This window comes from Tursiops truncatus, chromosome 13 (assembly GCF_011762595.2).
Source record: "Tursiops truncatus isolate mTurTru1 chromosome 13, mTurTru1.mat.Y, whole genome shotgun sequence".
In the NCBI taxonomy this organism is placed as follows: Eukaryota; Metazoa; Chordata; class Mammalia; order Artiodactyla; family Delphinidae; genus Tursiops; species Tursiops truncatus.
Window position 1 is genome coordinate 64,975,935 of NC_047046.1, and position 18,349 is coordinate 64,994,283.

General features: G+C 49.8%; 1 protein-coding gene across 4 annotated transcripts in view; it reads right to left on the bottom strand.

The window, feature by feature from the left end:
* MYO5B (myosin VB) overlaps positions 1-18,349 on the bottom strand; it is a 382,756-nt gene that overhangs the window by 47,301 nt on the left and 317,106 nt on the right. For all 4 annotated transcript variants that reach the window (XM_033837739.2, XM_033837736.2, XM_033837737.2 and 1 more), the window contains 5 exons: positions 17,176-17,287; positions 11,091-11,302; positions 8,965-9,121; positions 6,840-7,079; positions 2,366-2,599 (listed from right to left, as the gene is read on the bottom strand). In XM_033837739.2, coding sequence (XP_033693630.1) covers positions 2,366-2,599; positions 6,840-7,079; positions 8,965-9,121; positions 11,091-11,302; positions 17,176-17,287 — 955 coding nt within the window. The remainder of the gene's footprint in view (positions 1-2,365; positions 2,600-6,839; positions 7,080-8,964; positions 9,122-11,090; positions 11,303-17,175; positions 17,288-18,349) is intronic.

The window sequence follows — 18,349 nt, forward strand, 5'->3', positions numbered from 1 at the left end:
TGGACAAGCCCGAGAAGAAACCCACTGTCTGATTATTCAGCGTTTGTTAAGACTGGACGTGGCACCTTTGATAAATATTAAACCCAGACTCGGCAGAGAAGAACCAGAGGGGGAAAAAGCCAGCCCCTACCTGCCCTACCCCACAGCCACCAGAATAAACGTTTGGAAGACCTTAGAGAAAGAGAAAAATTTGCTTCCACTTTTTCTCCTCCTGGAAAAAGATGGACATCGCACTTAATCATTTCACGCCAGTTTCTTAAGTTACCAGCTTGGGACTTGCTCATATTTGGAGTCAGGGAAGGTGCTTTCCTCGTTCTGCCTCTGTGCCTGCTATTCCCTTTTTGGCAGTGTCCTTGAATTTTTCTTTTTTCTTGCCAGGACCAAGCTCTCATTGTATTGATATTTAAGACCCAGGTCCAGACTTCAATAGTAACAATTTTTCCAAAGGAGAGGAGGAGGCAGCCCGCTTCCTTATTTGGCTCATGGGATATTATAAACCCTTAGGCTCCCTGGACGGAGACGTGGATACTTTAAAAGTACTGAGTCCCCAAATCACAGTGCCCCAGGGGAGGCAGAGAAGGAGCCTAGGGAGTCCATGAGTCAAGTGCCCTCTGTGGAGGCGGAGACCGCAGACCCCGGTTTTATGATCTGCTGGGTTAACTTCCCAGCGTCTCATGTAACCAGCACCCATGTGCAGGGAACCTGCTTTTCTTTTTCTCCCAGGGTCACCAATCTCAAGAGTTTCCAGTTCTGATCTTGGCCTCTTCTCTCTGCCTGTGGATTTCACCATCTTGTCTCTTATTCCCATACAACGGTTACTGTCTATCTGTTAGCAAGGATCCATCAACTACAAGTTTGGAATTCCACACTTTATAGGTTACAGGCTTGTAGCTACATTGTAACGGGGGTTTCCTTAAGCATGTGCTTTACCCCGAAGAATGAAGTCCACTCCAGGCGTGGTGGGTGAGCTGGCAGGGTTATCTGGGCAACAGGCTGCAGGGTGGCCTCTTTTGTGCCAGGCTGCCTGCACCGGTAAGTCCTATGTCTCAATTTCCTCGTCGCCTAATCCCCGTGTGGATCCCCCTTCTGACTCTGGGAAACCCCCTGGAATCTGGGGAAAGCAGTGGCTGACGGTGGGGAAGTTCTGCCCGGGACAGGAAGTGACGTAGGCAAGCCCAGCAGGAGCTGGGTCCGCAGGTGGATGGCAGCCCCCCTATTTCCCGGTTGTGCCTGAGGGCTCAGCCCAGGAGAAGTTAACTGGGCACAGGAAGAGAGAGGCACTACAGAGCAGGGTTGAGGGAGGTTCTTTTTCCTTCCAGAAACCATCAAATACCATCTCATGGAGCTGACTAGCTGCAAGTAGAAGGGGCCTAAAAAATGATCTAAACCAACCTTTCTTCTTCTTCTTTTCTTTTTTTTTTTTTTAAACAGATGAGGGAACTAAGGCCAGTGAGACTTCCTGCATGCACTTGGTAATGGCAATGCAGGGAAGAGAATCTGGAAACTCCTGTGTCTACCTCAGGATGCTTTCTGTGGCAGCATTCAGCTTGCCCCAATTTTTAAACACTGAAAATTGTATTTCACTGTTAGGAACACTGAGTCCTTCCCTCTTAGATTCTTAACCCATTGTGACTCTCCAGTGATGGACAGGAACTAAATAAGTGGGCAGTGGGCCATCTTCCCTGTGGCCTGTGGGTTGCCATAAAGATGGGGGAGAGAAGCAGCGTCCTGAGACCGTGGAAGGCTCCGCAGGGGCACGTGGGACTTCCCTGGTTTGAACAGCTATCTTGGCAGTGGAGAAGGGAATCTCTGTATCCTGACATTTGAGATGGGAGAGTGGGGTCCAATCCCGTTTTATGGGGTGGAAAGGAAACCTACAGAGCACACCACCCAGAGGAGATTAGTCAACACTTAAACTTAAGGCAAATTCCCCAAAGCGCTATGATTATGGGTAGGGATGCCTAGAGGTTGCCCCTAGTCCCTGCAGGCAACGTTAAGAAGAAAGGCCACTACCTCTGTACCGTCTCTCCTGCCAACAGGAACTCGGACTGCAGAGCGGACTCAGTGGCTAGTTCTAGACTATAAGGAACATGCCCAAAGGCATATGTGTGTAACCTTTCAGGGGATGCCATCATGTCCAGGTAATGGCAGAAACTCAATCAGCCCTTGCCAGGCGAATGGACACGTGCTTGTGTGGGTTCCCCCAAAGCAGTGGCACTTTACATCTGAACGCAGAGGGACGGTCAGTCTTGGGCACAAGCCCCAGTAAAGTCCACGGCAGTGTAACAGCTGGAAGAAGAAACCACTTTGGAGGGTTGCTCTGTTAGCCAGCCACCACCCAGCTGCCCCTCTGGCCCCGACATACCTTTCTCAGCTCGTCCTTCTCCCGGGTGTGGGCGTCCTCCAGGACCTTACGCTCCGAGTGGGCCCTCTGCAGTTCTGTCCGCAGGCTCTCGACCTCCTCCTGCAGCTGCGGGCTGCTGTCCCCACCCTGGCTCTGCTGGTAGCAGGCCAGCTCCTCCTTCAGCTTCTCTACCTCCGTGGCGTGTGTCGAGGTGATGGCTGACAGCTGCTCCGACAGCATCTTGAACTCTTTGTTCTGGGAGAGCACCAGCAAACAGGGAGGGAGGAAACAGAGGTGGAGAGCAAGGTTAGTGGGACAGGAACAAACACGAAGGCAATTAAAAAAGGGACTTCCAAGGTGGAATTAAACCTCACAATCACCGAACGCTTGAGTGCTTTCTTGGCATCTCCCTAACAAAACTCTACTGTGAACCTAGGAGAAATAAAGGGAAAGAAAAAACACCAGTACTGACATTCAAGGAGTGTTTAGGAGCTGTGACAGAGCTGGAAGCTGGCCGACAGTGGTTAGCCTTCTGTGTCCAGCTGGAGAGATCTCACGCCCGGTTTTTAAGTTGCAGGAACAATGTTTTTGGCTTCTTGGAACTGCAGCCTTTGCTTTTCAGGATTCCCTGCTCTTTCACGCTGGGCCCTCCTGTCCTTGGACTCACTGGCTGCAACCTAATCGCTGGCTCTGAGACAAAGGACCTCTTCAGCATCCCCTCTTCCAAGGAGGTCCTCCATGGGGCCTAGGGATCCCTCCCACCACCTGTCAGCTTATCCTGTAAGACTCTGACTCCAGAAACGGATGCCCTGGCAGAACCCGTCCCTGCCGACGAGGTACCCAATCATGTACCCACTCAAGCAATAGGTAAGTGAGAAGCATTCTCCCGGGTGCCTGGCAGAGGTACGGAGGGGGGACTCGGAGGCAGACTGTGGATGAGCTCACACAGAGGAAGCCCTGAGGACCCGGGGCCAGTGTCAAGTGCTAGTGTAAACATGGGCAGGAAGTGGTGCTGCAGTTGAGCATATCGGCTCAAAGTGGTTAGCAGGGAAAGTGCAGTGGAAGAAGCAGGGTTCTCCCAGTAACCAAGCAAGCAAGCAACAGTCAGTGACAATTCTTCATTGCTGTTCTCTGCAGGAGCTCCAAGTAGCACAGAGCTATCGGCTAAACTACCAACAAGCTGGGGCATCAGGAACCAATGACTAATTCACACCAGCAGTGAAGCTTCATGGGAAGCAGCGAGGGGTGGCAAAAGAACAGCTGTGGGACCCAGCACAACACCATGAATGCCATGGGACCTTAAGGCTGAGACCCATTGTTCGTGTCCAAGCGGTACATTTCCCTCATTGATACAGCACAGAAAGATCCTCCCACAGTCTGTGGAAACCTCCCAGTTACTACCTGACATGCCCTTACGTCTGGTCTGGCAGTCAGCCTTGCTCTAAGTAATCACAAATAAGAAATCCAATTAGGCAGCATCTGTTTAAAAACCCCAGTGCCATCTGCACTGCCCACCCATCTCTGGGTCTCCCAGGAAGCTGAAGAGTCTCTGCACAAGGTGGGTGGGGTTCAGGGAGGGAACACGTGTTGGACTAGCCACCTTGACTTTGTTCTGCTCTGGGCGGGAAGCGAGGTTCCTTCAGGTGCTGCAGCCTGGGTCAGATCCCCGGAAACGTGGGAAGGAGGACGGGGCTGCGGAGGCCTCTAGATGGAGCAGGTGTGGGGTGTGGAGAGGTACACAAAGTCATGGCGACATCCTGCTATGGGCAGTGATGACACCCCAGGACCCTCATGCGAAGATTAACATGTCTAGGAGGCCAGCTCTTTGCTTTCATTGACAAGTTCATAGCTTACATCATTTTGGCTGAAAAATGTCACACCACAGGCCTACACCAGGAACACTGCAAGAAATCATCCCAGGAACTGTCACTGAACTTACTGCTGAAGGATATTGTGAAGGATGTGGTTTATTACATCAGATTCTGAAAACCCACAGGATACCTGTCTCAGCACCACGGACAGCTCCAAACCCTCCTCAACTCTTTCAACAGCTCTCAAGGGATCCTGTTCCCTTCTTTCTGTTTGCTTGGGAGCGTCGTGCTAATCTTGCATCTTGTCTCTTCAGTTGGGTGCACAAAACCTTAAACGTGAATTTGGGGCACTAACCTTACCCTGCTTTTATCTTTCAGTTTCCTCCTTTGCTGACTTCTTGGCAGTGGGGATACTTTTTAAAAAAAGCTTCCCCTCGTGATTCTTCATTGCAGTCTGGAGTTGGAAACCACTTTATTAGCCACTTTATGGCATCAGTGAATTTTTGAGCTAGAAGTTAGAGATCTTAGGCCAATTGTCTCTGAGGAACTCAAGGCCTAATCAGAGATTCGGCCATAACCCCAAACTGTCAGCTCTGGTTGCAAGTATAACTGAGACAGAACTCAAACCTCCATCCAGCTGGGACTTTGTCCACCACACCTCATGCTGCTCTGACAAAGACTCTGGGATGCCTTCGCCTATGTTGTTCCTGGCACACGTGTATCCTTTCCTCCTGGCTAAGAACCCTGTGTGTCAGGGGAGCAGCTGCCTGAGCTGTCTCCAGCCATAAAGAAAGAACAGAAACCCGTTCATTTACAAAGGCCAGCCCTGCCTGCTAAGAGACTGCAATAAAACAAGTCCTGGTGCCACGGATTACGCTGCTGACTCCTCTCGTGACACAGCACCACACATGTGCTTTGACACTGGGTCACACACCCCACTGTCCAAGGACGATGTTGTCTATGAGAATGAACCCCAAACAAAGCTAAGGGTCTTCCTTGTTCTGAGGAATTCTCACATGTCTGAAGAATCCCGTAATATGCAGATATCCTAAAATTTGGTTGGAGGCAGCAGAACGTTCTTTGGAACCAAACTGCCAAGTTTCAATCCTAGCCATGCTACTTACTAGCTGTGCGGCCTTGCGGGCTACTTAACCTCTCTGTGCCTGTTTAAAATGGGAATAATGTTAAATCTCATAGGGTTGTGGTAAGAATCAAATGAGTTGACACATGAGAACAGCGCCTAGCACACAGTCAGGCAACATGGGGAGGGACACAAGAAAGCAAGATCTAACCCACCCCCTCCTGCCTCTTCTCCTTACCCTCTGCACACAGGGTAACACCTGCCACTACTCACAGATGTTTGCCAAGCAGGAAGCTGAAGGCAAAAAGCTCTTTAAAAATAGGCCTTTTAAATCTGCTTCTCTTTGATGTTCCAGCACATGGAGTATAAAATACCAGATTTATTCTTAACCTCTCAAGTCAACTTGAGAAATCAGCAATGCCAATGCAGGGCCCTATGGCTGGAACCTAGGGCCGAGGCGGCAGGGCAGTACATGGGGCTCCTGGCAGGGTGCAGCAGTGCCAACAAAAATCTGCGTGTCCCTCTGACCATACCTTGCCCAGAAGGTTAACTGGCACAATGTCTTTCCTGGCCAGTCATCAACAGCCATAATAATAATAATAATAATAATGGCAATGATAATAATAATACAACCCTAGGTCCTCCTTGTGATTGTGTTTTCCAAATGGCTGATCCCAGAGTACAGACCTTTTCCTATCCACTCCTGATGCTCTGGGTAGATATGTCTCCCTCCCTGACCTGACCTATCACTGTAGGCCAACCAGGGCCAGGTATGCATTGAGTGTCCTCCACCCTGCACTGAGCTTTCTGTCTTGCTTCCCCACTAGGGAGCCAAGCCAAAGAAGACACCTGTAGAACTCACATAGAGACAGACACCCAGGGCCACAATTTCTTCTCCAGAAGCCGTCTTTTGCAAGAACAGAAAGGCAGGAACATTTAACCACTTTTGGGCTCCTGTTTAGGGCAGCTGGTTTAGGTGTAAAATGGCTCATTTATTTTCTTGCCCTATTGGGATCATGAGAAGCTTAAAAAAGTGCCTAGCATAGAATAGGTACAATAAAACCAGTGACTGCCAAAGCCCTGCCTGGTGGCCCAACTCCAACTGTCTTCCTCCACACCCCATACCACACGCCTTCAGCATGTTTCCCCCCTTCCTTTGCTCCGTCTTCTTCTTTCCTTTCTCAGGAGGCACCTGAAACCCTCCAGGGCATTGCAAGAGCCTGGTCCTGAGGCCATTAATACCTTACACGAGCAAGGTACCAGTGAGCCTGCTTTCAACTCTGGAAACCCATCTTAAGCCACGACACAGGAAAGGACCGACACTTTAGTGACATTTGGGGTTAAAAACACCAGCATCACCCTCATTATGGCTGTGGGATCAGAAGACCTGGGCTGGAGTGCTGGTTCTGGCACTTTCTAATTCTGTGACCTTGGCCAAGTGCTTGATGCCCCCGATCCACAATTTGCTTGTCTGTAAAATGGCCTCACGAAGTCTTGTGGGGATCAAATGAGAGCTCCCTGGGGAAGCCATGGGTCTCTCTCAAACATGCCCGTGGAGTCTCCCCACAGCCCCACCCCCTGGGAGGGAGCTCAAGACACCAACCTGGTCGTCGATCTTCCGCTGCAGCTGGACCACCTTGTTCTCCATGCCCACGTTGAGGCGTTTTAGGTGCTCTGCTGAGCGGGCCTCAATCTTGAGGGCCTTCAGCTCCCGCTTGGCCTTGAGCCTCCGGAAGCCGCACTGGATGACAATGGCCGCGCCCCGAAGCCGCTGGAAGCACCTGCGAGCCAGCCAGCTCCGCACGTGCTTCTGGATGATGGTGGCCTTGTGCTCCCTGAGGACCTGGCAGGGGACAAGCACACACCTGGTGGGTTTGCACTACAGGACGGGAGGAAGGGGCTCATGTACTGCTCTGGGGAGAGAGCCAAGGTCAGCGAGAGACAGCCTCCCTATGGCTTAGGGCTCTGGTGGCCATTTATTTTATGAACAACTTGTAACTAAGTTGGCAGCCTGTGTACCTACAGGAAATGAGCTGTCAAACTCTCCTTTCTAGTTTTTTGTTTTGTTTTTTAACTTTTTATTGGTTAGGAAACCACGGTCTAAAAACCTCAAAGTTGGAGGGGCTTAAACATTATCCAGCTGATAAGCCCCCCGTTCAACAGATGTGGATCCCCTCCTGGTGACGGTGAGCGGGAGAGATGAAGTGACACTGTCGAGTGAGGTTGCTGAGTGGGTTAAATGGCTTACAGTTACAAACTTGGCTTGCAATTCACTGTTCGTGTTTTTTTCCTATCCAGTTAGAAAACCACTCAGAAAATCAAAGCATCATCAGTGTTCTCACTCTAATGCCCTGCAAATAAGTATTTGTGGAATGAATAAATAAACATGTTGAAAGACTAACATGCCCAGTATCACAGCTGAGATGAGCTGGGTTCAAACCCTAGTGCCTCCGAAATGCCACCTGTCCCATCCATGGTGACACCACACAGATGTCACCAATCTCCAGGAATATTCACAGAAGCTTTTCCCACGGGCCCGGGGGTGCTCCATCTGGTGCCTAACCACGTTTGCTTTTTCATTATCAATGTAACACTTCATAGTTTTATTACCGAGAAAATCACACCTTCTCTAATCATACATGAGGTAGATGTTCATTTTAGGAAAACAAAAGACCATTTTAGACATTTCGTTCCAACCCATCTTTCATCTTAGCATTGAGCTTCAGTTATGCGGGGGTGATCTGGTGGATGGGGTGTGTCCTGACGTGGGGCTACCTAACTGGGTCTTTCAGCTTCATTGGATAATGGCCCGGCAGGCAGGAGGTCAGGGTCCTTCTCCTGACCTCACCTCACTGGGCTTCGAGCTGCTAATCAGTTAAATGGAGGAGCTAGCCTGATGACTCCCAATACTTCCCCCTTCTCTCAAGTCTGTGTGAGCCCCAGATAGGTCACCAGACTCTGCCATGGGCTGACTGAGTGCCCTTGGGCAGGTGAGTCAGCTGCTCCAAGCATCTCACAGCTGTTGAAGGGGTACAATGATACGCACCCTTCCTACCTGTGATACTTAGTATGTGTCAACTTGACTGGCCACGGGATGCTCAGGTTAAAGACTGTTTCTGGGTGTGTCTGCGAGGATGTTTCCAGAGAGAGAAGTATTTGAGCCGGTGGGCTCAGTGAAGAGGACTGCCCTCCCCTGTGTAGTGGGCATCATGCCATCCACGGTGGGACTAAATAGAACAAAAGGTGGAGGAAGGAGGAATTCGCCTTCTTCCTGCCTCACTGTTGAGCTGGGACATTTCGTCTCATCTTCTCCTGCCCTCAGACTGGATGTGTACCATCAGCTCCCTTGTCCTGAGGCCTTCAGACTTGGGCTGAATTACACCCCTGACTTTCCTGGGTGTCCAGCTTGTAGACAGCAGATGGGGGGACTGCTCAGCCTCCATGACTGCACGAGCCACTTCCTCATAATAAACACACACACACACACACACACACACACACACACACACACAGAGAGATACACGCATCTCCTATCGGTTCTGTCTCTCTGGAGAACTTTTGAGACACTACACCTCATGAGACTTTGGTTAGGATTCAGTGAGAGCAGACCTGTGAAATTACTTAGAAAAAAGTTAGAAGCGCCCAAGAAACATTTATGTTGGTGCCAACCCATTTGCTGCTGCTTAGTTCTGAGTTTACAGCCTGAGTCCCTCAGGGTGGCTACACACCTGGTGGTAGATTCTCCGTACAAACATGCCCCGAGCGAAGGCCTGGATGACGACGGTGGCCCTGCGGACCCTCTGGTAGGCCTGGTGAGCCCTCCGCATGCGGTACTGCTTCTGGAGCACCACGGCCGCCCGGGTCCTCCGCAGATGCTCGGCCAGCCTGGGGAGGGAGAGAGTGGTGGGCCAGACTGACGGAGGCCTCTGGGTCACTCTTGAATGTGAGCCCCTCCCCCCCGGCCCTGCCTGGACACCACAAGCACAAGCCAACTCTCATCACCGTTACCAACTGTAACAAGGCCTTGGGGACTTGAGGCTCAGCTCAGAACAGCAGAATTGGCTTCCTCCATCTTGTGCAAAACGTCTTTCCACATATTTACAACGCAGTCTAAGTCTGATCAACTCTGATCCTCATTTGTCCACTCCCCCACCCACAAGCCCCTCTTGCAACCTGGGCAGTCCTCAACAACATCACATGTTCACACCCCTGTCTGGTCCCTGGAGCTCATCGGGTGTGGAGAGGTCAGGAGCCATGTCTCAAGCATCTTTGTACCCCTACATCCAGTACAGGGCCTGGCATAGTGGCACATGGTTAAGTATTTGCTGAATGAATAAAACCTTCTCAGACCTGCAGCGACCCCTCTTTGTTTTCTCATTTCCCAGCCCGTTCTGCTGGGGATACACTGTACATGGGCATCTACTTTCCTCTGTTTCATTTCTGCATTCTCCATCTCACCCCTCAAGACAGACATAAAGTCAGTCCAACACTTTTTACCCTCCTTCAGGGCTTTGCTTGGTATCAGGCTCATAGCGAATGCTCAACTAGAGAGTCAGAATATTAAAAGCTAGAAAGGACCTTGGAAATCATCTAGCGCAGCTCCAGAGTGGGAGGTGACCCACTCAGCCCTGCTCTACCTGCTGAAATGAGTCCGATTCCTGGTCCAGCTCTCCCTGAGCAGTCTCTCTAGAATACAAACACGCTGCAGGGAGAATGCAGGCCAGCTTGCTGCCCAAGTCAGAGCCCCCGGCACAAGGGTGCTCAGCCCTGACTGTGGATGATGACTTAGTGTTGATACTACCGACAACCTTCTCATTTCCATAGCTTTTGTTCCAGAGACCATGTCTCAGCTCTTCACAGGTAAATTAATGGCATTCATCATCTCCAGTTCTGCTCAGATAAACAGCTAAACAGCAAGGACAGGAGGGGGAGCTGGAGTAATCTTCTAACTTTATGGTACAAAGGGTGCCTGCTCTGGGCTTGTTTTATATATTCAAGCAGAGATGCCTGAGCAGCCGCTTGTGAAACGTTGGCTTCCAAATGCAAGGTTTCCTGGCAATGACTGTCATTTCTCCGAGGAAATCCGGATCTGCAGAGGTCACTGATTTTGAACTAGGGCTGGGTCCAAAATCTGATGAGCTGTGTGAAGGTCCGGGGATGGGTCTGGTGGCGGGGGTGTCCTCCACGCCCATCCCTCTGCTCTCCGGAGATGCTTATACCGCTTTGGCGTTTCGTCAACCCAATGACATCACTGAGGAGGGGACGTTTAAAGTAAAGTAGCTTCTTCTACATGGTGCTGGGCTGGGTCAGGGCAGCCGACTGGCTTCAGGCTCTGCCCTGAGGTAGCTGCTTGTGGTCAGACAAGGCTCGCCCTCTCTGTGCTGGCTGAGTGCAACGACTCATAGAAGGGACCTCCCCGGGTCTCGCCAGCCCTATTTACCAAACTCCCAAGGGATTGTGAAATTGGTGGCGTAAATCACGAAGCTGAGTGTATGTTGACTGTGACGGAAAGGCTGCAATTGCCTCTTTTTCTAAAAGAAGATTGTTTTACTTAAGAGTTTAAGCAAAGGGCAAATGGAGGTTTTGCGGGAAAACCAGCCAGTGCTAGCCTAGGACAGGGACAGACTGGGGGAGGCAAGAGACCTGGGAACTAGACCTACATGCTCAGGTGAGAAGGGCAGGAGAGAGAGAGGCCCAGCTGCTGGGGGAAAGCCAGATGCGGACAGGGCCCAGCAGGAACCACTCGAACTACCGGGGCTGAGAGAGGCCAGCCAGCTCGGAGCTGGTCCCAGCCCCCTGCCCCTCCACCCTCACCGCCAATCTGCTACCTTAGATGTGCCCCGGCTCAGCTCACCTGCGGGCCAGGAGTCCTCGGCAGTACCTCTGCAGAGTTAAGGTAGCTGCCTTCAACCTGCGGTATTTCACCTTCTGCAGCCAGCCCCGGACGGTTTTCTGGATCATGATGGTGGCTGCCCGGAACTTGTCAGCCCGAAGCTTCTCCAGGTAGGCCACCTGGCCTGCCCGGAAGAAGATCTTGGTGCGGCCAAACTGGAACTTGTCAGGATCCTTTACAAGGCAGGGAGGGGAGCTGGTTCACCATCCGTGAGCAGTAAGGGAAAGCACCCTGCCACCCCAGGTCCTCTGACGCACAATTCCCTTGCCAGGTGTCACATGCCCCTGCTCCTTAAACAAATGCTGAGAGTTAGTGTGTTAACAGACCCCGAGCCTGTCCCTACTACTGGTCAGACACTGAGTGCAGCAGTGAAAAAGATCCCTGCCCGCCAGCAACTGACATCGCTGTGAGGGCAGCCGGACAAGCAAACAAGGACACAGTACATTTCAGGCAGTGCTGAAGATTACGGAGACAATAAACTGAGGGCTGGAGGACGGGATGGAGATGTTGAAATAGGCTAATCGAGGAAGGCATTTCTACGGAGGTGATGTTTAAGCAAAGGCCTGAACGAAGTGAAAGGAGGCAGGTGTGGGAAATTACGAATATATTGCACATAACCCCCAAATACATTTTATTTGGTTTCTAACTATGTTGTGAGGTTTTTTCAGACATATAATTACTATCTTTAATTACATCTATTCAGGTTGAAGTTAACTGCCCTTCCCTGCGCTCACCCTGGTGGATAAGGGAAGATGACCCAGCCACGTGTATGCGGACGAGCCTGGGCTACAATATTCGATAGGTAACTCACGATAACTGGGCACTCTTTGTAAATAACCTTCATCTAATTCTGCTCCCTTGGCATGCAGACCATAAGGAGGAGATAATGAGCCAAGGTCTAAGGAAAACACACACACGAGAATACACTTCACGTTGACAAATGGCTCTGAAATAATGCTGAGTCACCACTCTTCACGGCCAAGCCCTGGACGGCTAACGGGAACCTGGCTGGCTAACGGGAACCTGGCTCCACGCACAGGAAAGCCAGGCTGCCTGAGCCGTGGCTGAGCTGGGACACAACATCTGGCTAGACCGTCACTGACTGTCCCCTCCATGGTCGGGCTGCCGGTGAAGCTGGGAGGAGCGAGCTGCGAGGCCCTGGTTCTCATCCCTGCATCTGCTCAGGGCCCTCAGTTCACGCCGGGAGGAACAGGGGCTCGGCTGGGCGGGGAAGCTCTGAGGCAGCCGAGGCCTTGCCTGCATCACTGCCCTGCTGGGGAGACTCCTCTTCGGTGAGCAGGGCTCCAGAAGCAAAAGGAGGGCGGCTCAGCCCTCAGTCGGGGGACAAGCCTGGCTACTGGGCCTTTAGCAGAGCGAGGGCCTGGGGGGTGCCTGCTGCATCTCAGGAACCACAGTACACAGGCTCCGTTTCCTATTCTGGAAAAAACCACCATGGAAAGGGCAGTCTGGTTCACAGAGCCACAATTTTTACAAATGAGGATCTCTCTGAAGGTCCTGCCTGCTACAGCCATCACCACTGCCCTGATGGCTGCACTCCCCTTCCCCCAGGTGTCTTGAGAACTTCTACCCTAGGCCTGCTTTCTGTAACCCCTAGAACTGGCTATACTCTTCACATACCAATCAGAGGTTATCTTTTGAGAACCCTTCTCCAGTAATCAGAGACTGAGGGAGTAGAAAGGAATCTTAGCAATCTACCCCAAGCCACTGCTTTTATTTTTACAGATGCCTAGAATGTTGAGGTGACTTGCCAAAGGTCTCACTGAAAATATCAAGGAACAGAACCCGAGACCCAGGACTCCCAGACCAGAGGTCTCTTACTACACCACGCCGCTTCTGTAATACCACCTCCTTCTCATACTCCTCACATACATATTTCCTCACGCTCTCTGGGTCTCAGGAGATGCTTGTTAATATGCTCCTTCACTGTCAGGATGAAGGTTCAGGTTTGCATGACGGCCAGTGATGTCTATAACCACACTAGATGACCATCTGTCCTGGAGGGCAGGGCCCACCTAGTACACTCTCAATAACCCTCACACTGACCACTCCAGGTTAGTACATAGGAAGAACTCAATAAACATTTGAGGAGTTAAAGAAAAAACATTCAGGCTAAAGATGGAGGTATTCCTACAATCCTTGCAGGATGACACTATCAATCGTGAGCAACCTCATGATGCAGCCCCTGCCCCGTGGCTGCCGGCCAATGGATGTGGCTGGTGAGCGCCTACTGCCCGGCCTACAGGCCGCCTTCATCACTGCTTCTCTCCTAATCACTCTGCTCTAAAATGTACTATGACATAAATCACAGCAAGATCCTTTGTGACCCACCTCCTAGAGAAATGGAAATAAAAACAAAAATAAACAAATGGGACCTAATGAAACTTCAAAGCTTTTGCGCAGCAAAGGAAACCATAAACAAGATCAAAAGACAACCCTCAGAATGGGAGAAAATATTTGCAAATGAAACAACCGACAAAGGATTAATCTCCAAAATTTACAAGCAGTTCATGCAGCTCAATAACAAAAAAACAACCCAATCCAAAAATGGGCAGAAGACCTAAATAGACATTTCTCCAAAGAACAAATACAGATTGCCAACAAACACATGAAAGAATGCTCAACATCATTAATCATTAGAGAAATGCAAATCAAAACTACAATGAGGTATCATCTCATACCAGTCAGAATGGCCATCTTCAAAAAATCTAGAAACAATAAATGCTGGAGAGGGTGTGGAGAAAAGGGAACACTCTTGCACTGCTGGTGGGAATGTGAATTGATACAGCCACTATGGAGAACAGTATGGAGGTTCCTTAAAAAACTACAAATAGCACTACCATACGACCTAGCAATCCCTCTACTGGGCATATACCCTGAGAAAACCATAATGCAAAAAGAGTCATGTACCAAAATGTTCATTGCAGCTCTATTTATAATAGCCAGGACATGGAAGCAACCTAAGTTTCCATCAACAGATGAATGGATAAAGAAGATGTGGCACATATATACAATGGAATATTACTCAGCCATAAAAAGAAATGAAATTGAGTTATTTGTTGTGAGGTGGATGGACCTAGAGTCTGTCATACAGAGTGAAGTAAGTCAGAAAGAGAAAAACAAATACCATATGCTAACACATATATATGGAATCTAAGAAAAAAAAATAGTCATGAAGAACCTAGGGGTAAGACGGGAATGGAGACGCAGACCTACTAGAGAATGGACTTGAGGATGTGGGGAGGGGGAAGGGTAGGCTGTGACACAGTGAGAGAGTGGCATGGACATATATACACTACCAAACGTAAGGTAGATAGCTAGTGGGAAGCAGCCCCATAGCACAGGGAGATTAGCTCGGTGCTTTGTGAACACCTGGAGGGGTGGGATAGGGAGGGTGGGAGGGAGGGAGACTCAAGAGGGAAGAGATATGGGAACATGTGTATATGTATAACTGATTCACTTTGTTATAAAGCAGAAACTAAACACACCATTGTAAAGCAATTATACCCCAATAAAGGTGTTAAAATAAAATAAAATAAAATAAAATAAAATAAAATAAAATAAAATAAAATAAAATGTACTAAGCACGTTCCTGGAGAGGGCAGGGAGCTGGAATGTGCCATTTTAGTCTAACGTGTGGCTTTGCCGAGTCTCAGTTGCTTGAAGTCCCAAGTCACTTAGCATCGGTGACCAGAAGATGTGGTCCCCAAAAAAGGGAAAAAACAAACCAAAAAAGGAAATAGAAGGTCTCTAGGTAAGTCTTAAAGCACTGATCCTTATTTCATCTCTAAGAAGGGTAATTATACAGTGACATTAATTAATCAGTCAGACTCAGCGGGTGATGTGGTTAAGACTGTGGGGGCTCCTGAGTCGCCTTGGGCAATTTATATCAGCTGCCTGTGCCTCAGTTTTCCTCAGCTGTGAAATGGGCATCATGTTGTATCTTTCTCGTGAGGAAATGTTAGGATGAGATGAAGTGTGTGAAGCAGTTAGGAAAGTGTCTGACTCCTAGTAAGTGCTTAATAACCGTGAGCCACTGGTGGCAGGTTCCATCAGGACAAGCTCATGTCACCCATGCAGCCACCTGCACAAAGAGCAAAAGAGCTCACAAAGAGCTCACATCAGAGCTCCTGTGATGACCAGTTATTGTGCCAGGAACAAATGACAGTGGGGCCCTTGCCATTTAGTTGTTCAGAGTCTGGTGAAATGAAAAAGAAGCCCTTAACTACAATACAAGGGGAGAAATGCAAAAATGGAAGACAGAAGTTGAGAGGTGTTAGCCAGTGACTAACTCCGACTGGGAGGCTAGGAACAGGCTTCAAAGACCAGAAAGCATTTTAGAGCTCAATCTAGAGGGAAAGTAAAACCTGGCCGGACGGGTAAAAGAAGGAAAAAGCACTTCAGGCAGAGGAAACAGCACGTATTCACATACTTTAGGGAATTCACCTGTTCACTCATTCCACAAATGTTTGGTGAGTTACTTCTGTGTGTCAGGCTCAGTACTCATAACTAGGGGAGAGTGTCAATATAAAGACCATCCTCTGAAAGAAAGGAGACACATCTGGAGCACAGGACAGCATGGTATGGGCTCAGAGAGCGCTGGATTGAGGAAACCGGGAGGGCAGAGTCGGCATGGAAGCTGGGCATTAACAAGCCAGCGGCCTGAGTGTATCACGAGCAGGACAGAGCAGTGGCACTCGGTCCTGCCAGCTGGAGGGGAGCAGAGTGGGGTAAGCTGAGTCAGCCAGTCGGACCTGGGCCCCCTCCAGAGTACCCTCTGTTTGGGAAGCAGCAGTTCTGCTGGAAACTTGGAGAAATCCAGGGAAGGCAGAGGAAGTGTGGAACTACAGTCTGGAGAAAGGAGAAGGCAGCCCCATGGCAGCGCAGGCTACTTGTGAGCCTTGATTACACGAAGAGGCTCCTGGTACCAGTAGAGAAGGAAGACTCCCGACGCTCCACGGCAACCAGAATCAGCTGACCTTGAACACATTTTTCTCACCCGTTGAAAGAGGACACGTTGAAATGTAAACACCGACAGATACACCACAGCAAAAACCTCAATTAACCAGAGTCCAGAGAACCAACTGCAACCTTCAATTAACGAGATCGTCATCCTTTCACTCTATGGAATATTTAGCACAGTACTCTGCACTGTCCACAGCTACAGACTTGAGCTGCTAAGACAACGCTGAGGGTGACTGTGTCACTGTCACAGAATAACATATGACCTTGAAAGCTGATCACCTGGCAATGAGCTATACTCCAGACGAATAGAGTCTCCTAGCAAAACAATACTTAGAAATTTAAAAATTTAGATGTAATTCTCTTACCTTCTTAAAGGAAGATTTCTGATATAATTTAGCCCTTTATTGAGACCATTAAGTACCATACTCTGCTGTAATCCCTGGATACTCTGGAACTAAGAACTATTCAAGGATCTGTCCCTCACTAAAGGCCCCCAAGAGCTCTGCTATAGTTCTCCAGTCCCAAGTGTCAGCTGTTGAGTTCAGATTGTTTCAAATAAAATGAAATCCACTGCCTTATTTAAAACAAGCATCTGGGGGTGGGCCTGAGGCCGGCTCTGCAGTGAGGAAGCTACCAGAAGCACAGCTATCTTCCCCTCCGCTGGCTCCCAGGCTGTGCCCGGGCTCCACATCAGAGCCCCCGGGGGGGTGCACTGGTGCCGGCAGGCTGCGCTGTGGAGCCCCAGGCTTTGGGGAAGCCAGAGATCCCGGCCAGCAGCTTGGAGCCAGGAGCAGCCTCGTCGTGACCCCCAGCGTGCTGTATAAACAATTTCATTTTCTATGTGAGCTGTGATGTGGGAAAGGCTAGAAAGTTCTCCAGGCAGGTGAAGGGGCTTCTCCTTTACAGCTGCTGACACAGGCAAATGGATTAATATCTCAGGAACAGTTTCAATACGAGGGATGAAGACCAGAAAGGCAGCTAACACCTCCCCCACGCCCCTAATCCCAGGGCACCGCGCCTGAGCCTCCCCTGGAGCCCCGCAGTCCGGCCGTGCGCAACTCACCTTAATGAGGCTCTCCAGCACAGACTTGCAGATGGCCTTTTTGTCTGTGTTGGCTAGCTCTTTCTTCTTGACCAGCACCCGATACCGGTTGTAGAAGTCATGGTAGGCCCACCTGGAGGGAAAACCGGTGCATCAGGGGACACATCCTGCCTCTCAGCCACACAAGGGCCATGGGTGATCTCAGACAGTGCCCCATGGGGTCAATACGCCTGGCACAAAGCCCTTCTTAGAGCAGCAAAACACGTTCCGGGGCATTCTGTTCTCCCTTGATGCCTTCTGAGAATTTCAGTGTGTAGTTAAGTTATAGAATCATGGCTGGAAGACTGAAAGAAAAAGGAAGCATTGGAGGCTCCCCCGGGAGGGCTGACCAGAGGCAGAACCACTCACAGGGGGTTTCTGCCCCAAAACGTGGCGCTCCACTCCACTGCTGCTGGAATGGGGGAGCCTTACCTGGAATGCAGCTTGAGTTTTCTTCTTATGAAACTAAAGCTAATATAGCTCACTGAAAACTTTCTAATGCAGGAAAGCATATGTTAGCAAGTAAAGAGAGGCCATATTCTAACCCCTGGAGATACACTTTTCACACATGTTGGTATAGCTTAGGAGTCATTTTTCTCCCGCAAGTAGACTTTATGATTCCACACCACCCCCGCTGCTTATGAGAGTAATGCAGGCCCACTGTAAAGAAAATGTCCATCAACACACATAAAATAAAGAGCACTTATAATCTCACTACCTTTTAAGTAAGTGCCGTTCTGGTACATTCTGGAAGGAAATCTTTAAGAGAGCCTTGAGTTTATCCCTTGGCCTCTGAGGAGATCTCTACTTAAACAAATGCAGTCTTTTCAATGACCAAAGACGTCATTTTCCAGGCGGGCTCTGACCCTTTCTCCTGAAAGCGACCTCAGTTCACACAGACGCTCATATTCTCCTCGCTTCTCATCTCAGTTTTCAGGGGACGCTCACAGCCTCTACGTGGAACTCATGTTCTGTTGCAGCACAATCCTACTCTATGGAGACTTTGAATTTGCAGTCTAAGTCCCTCTGAAGGTGAATTCGGCCCATCTGTCCCCACTCCTTCCGAGTCCTCGGAGGCATCAGGAGATGCTACACACACACTCTGTCTTGAGGTCCACATGCTGTCCACGGTGCCCATTTGGAAATCATGTAGGTG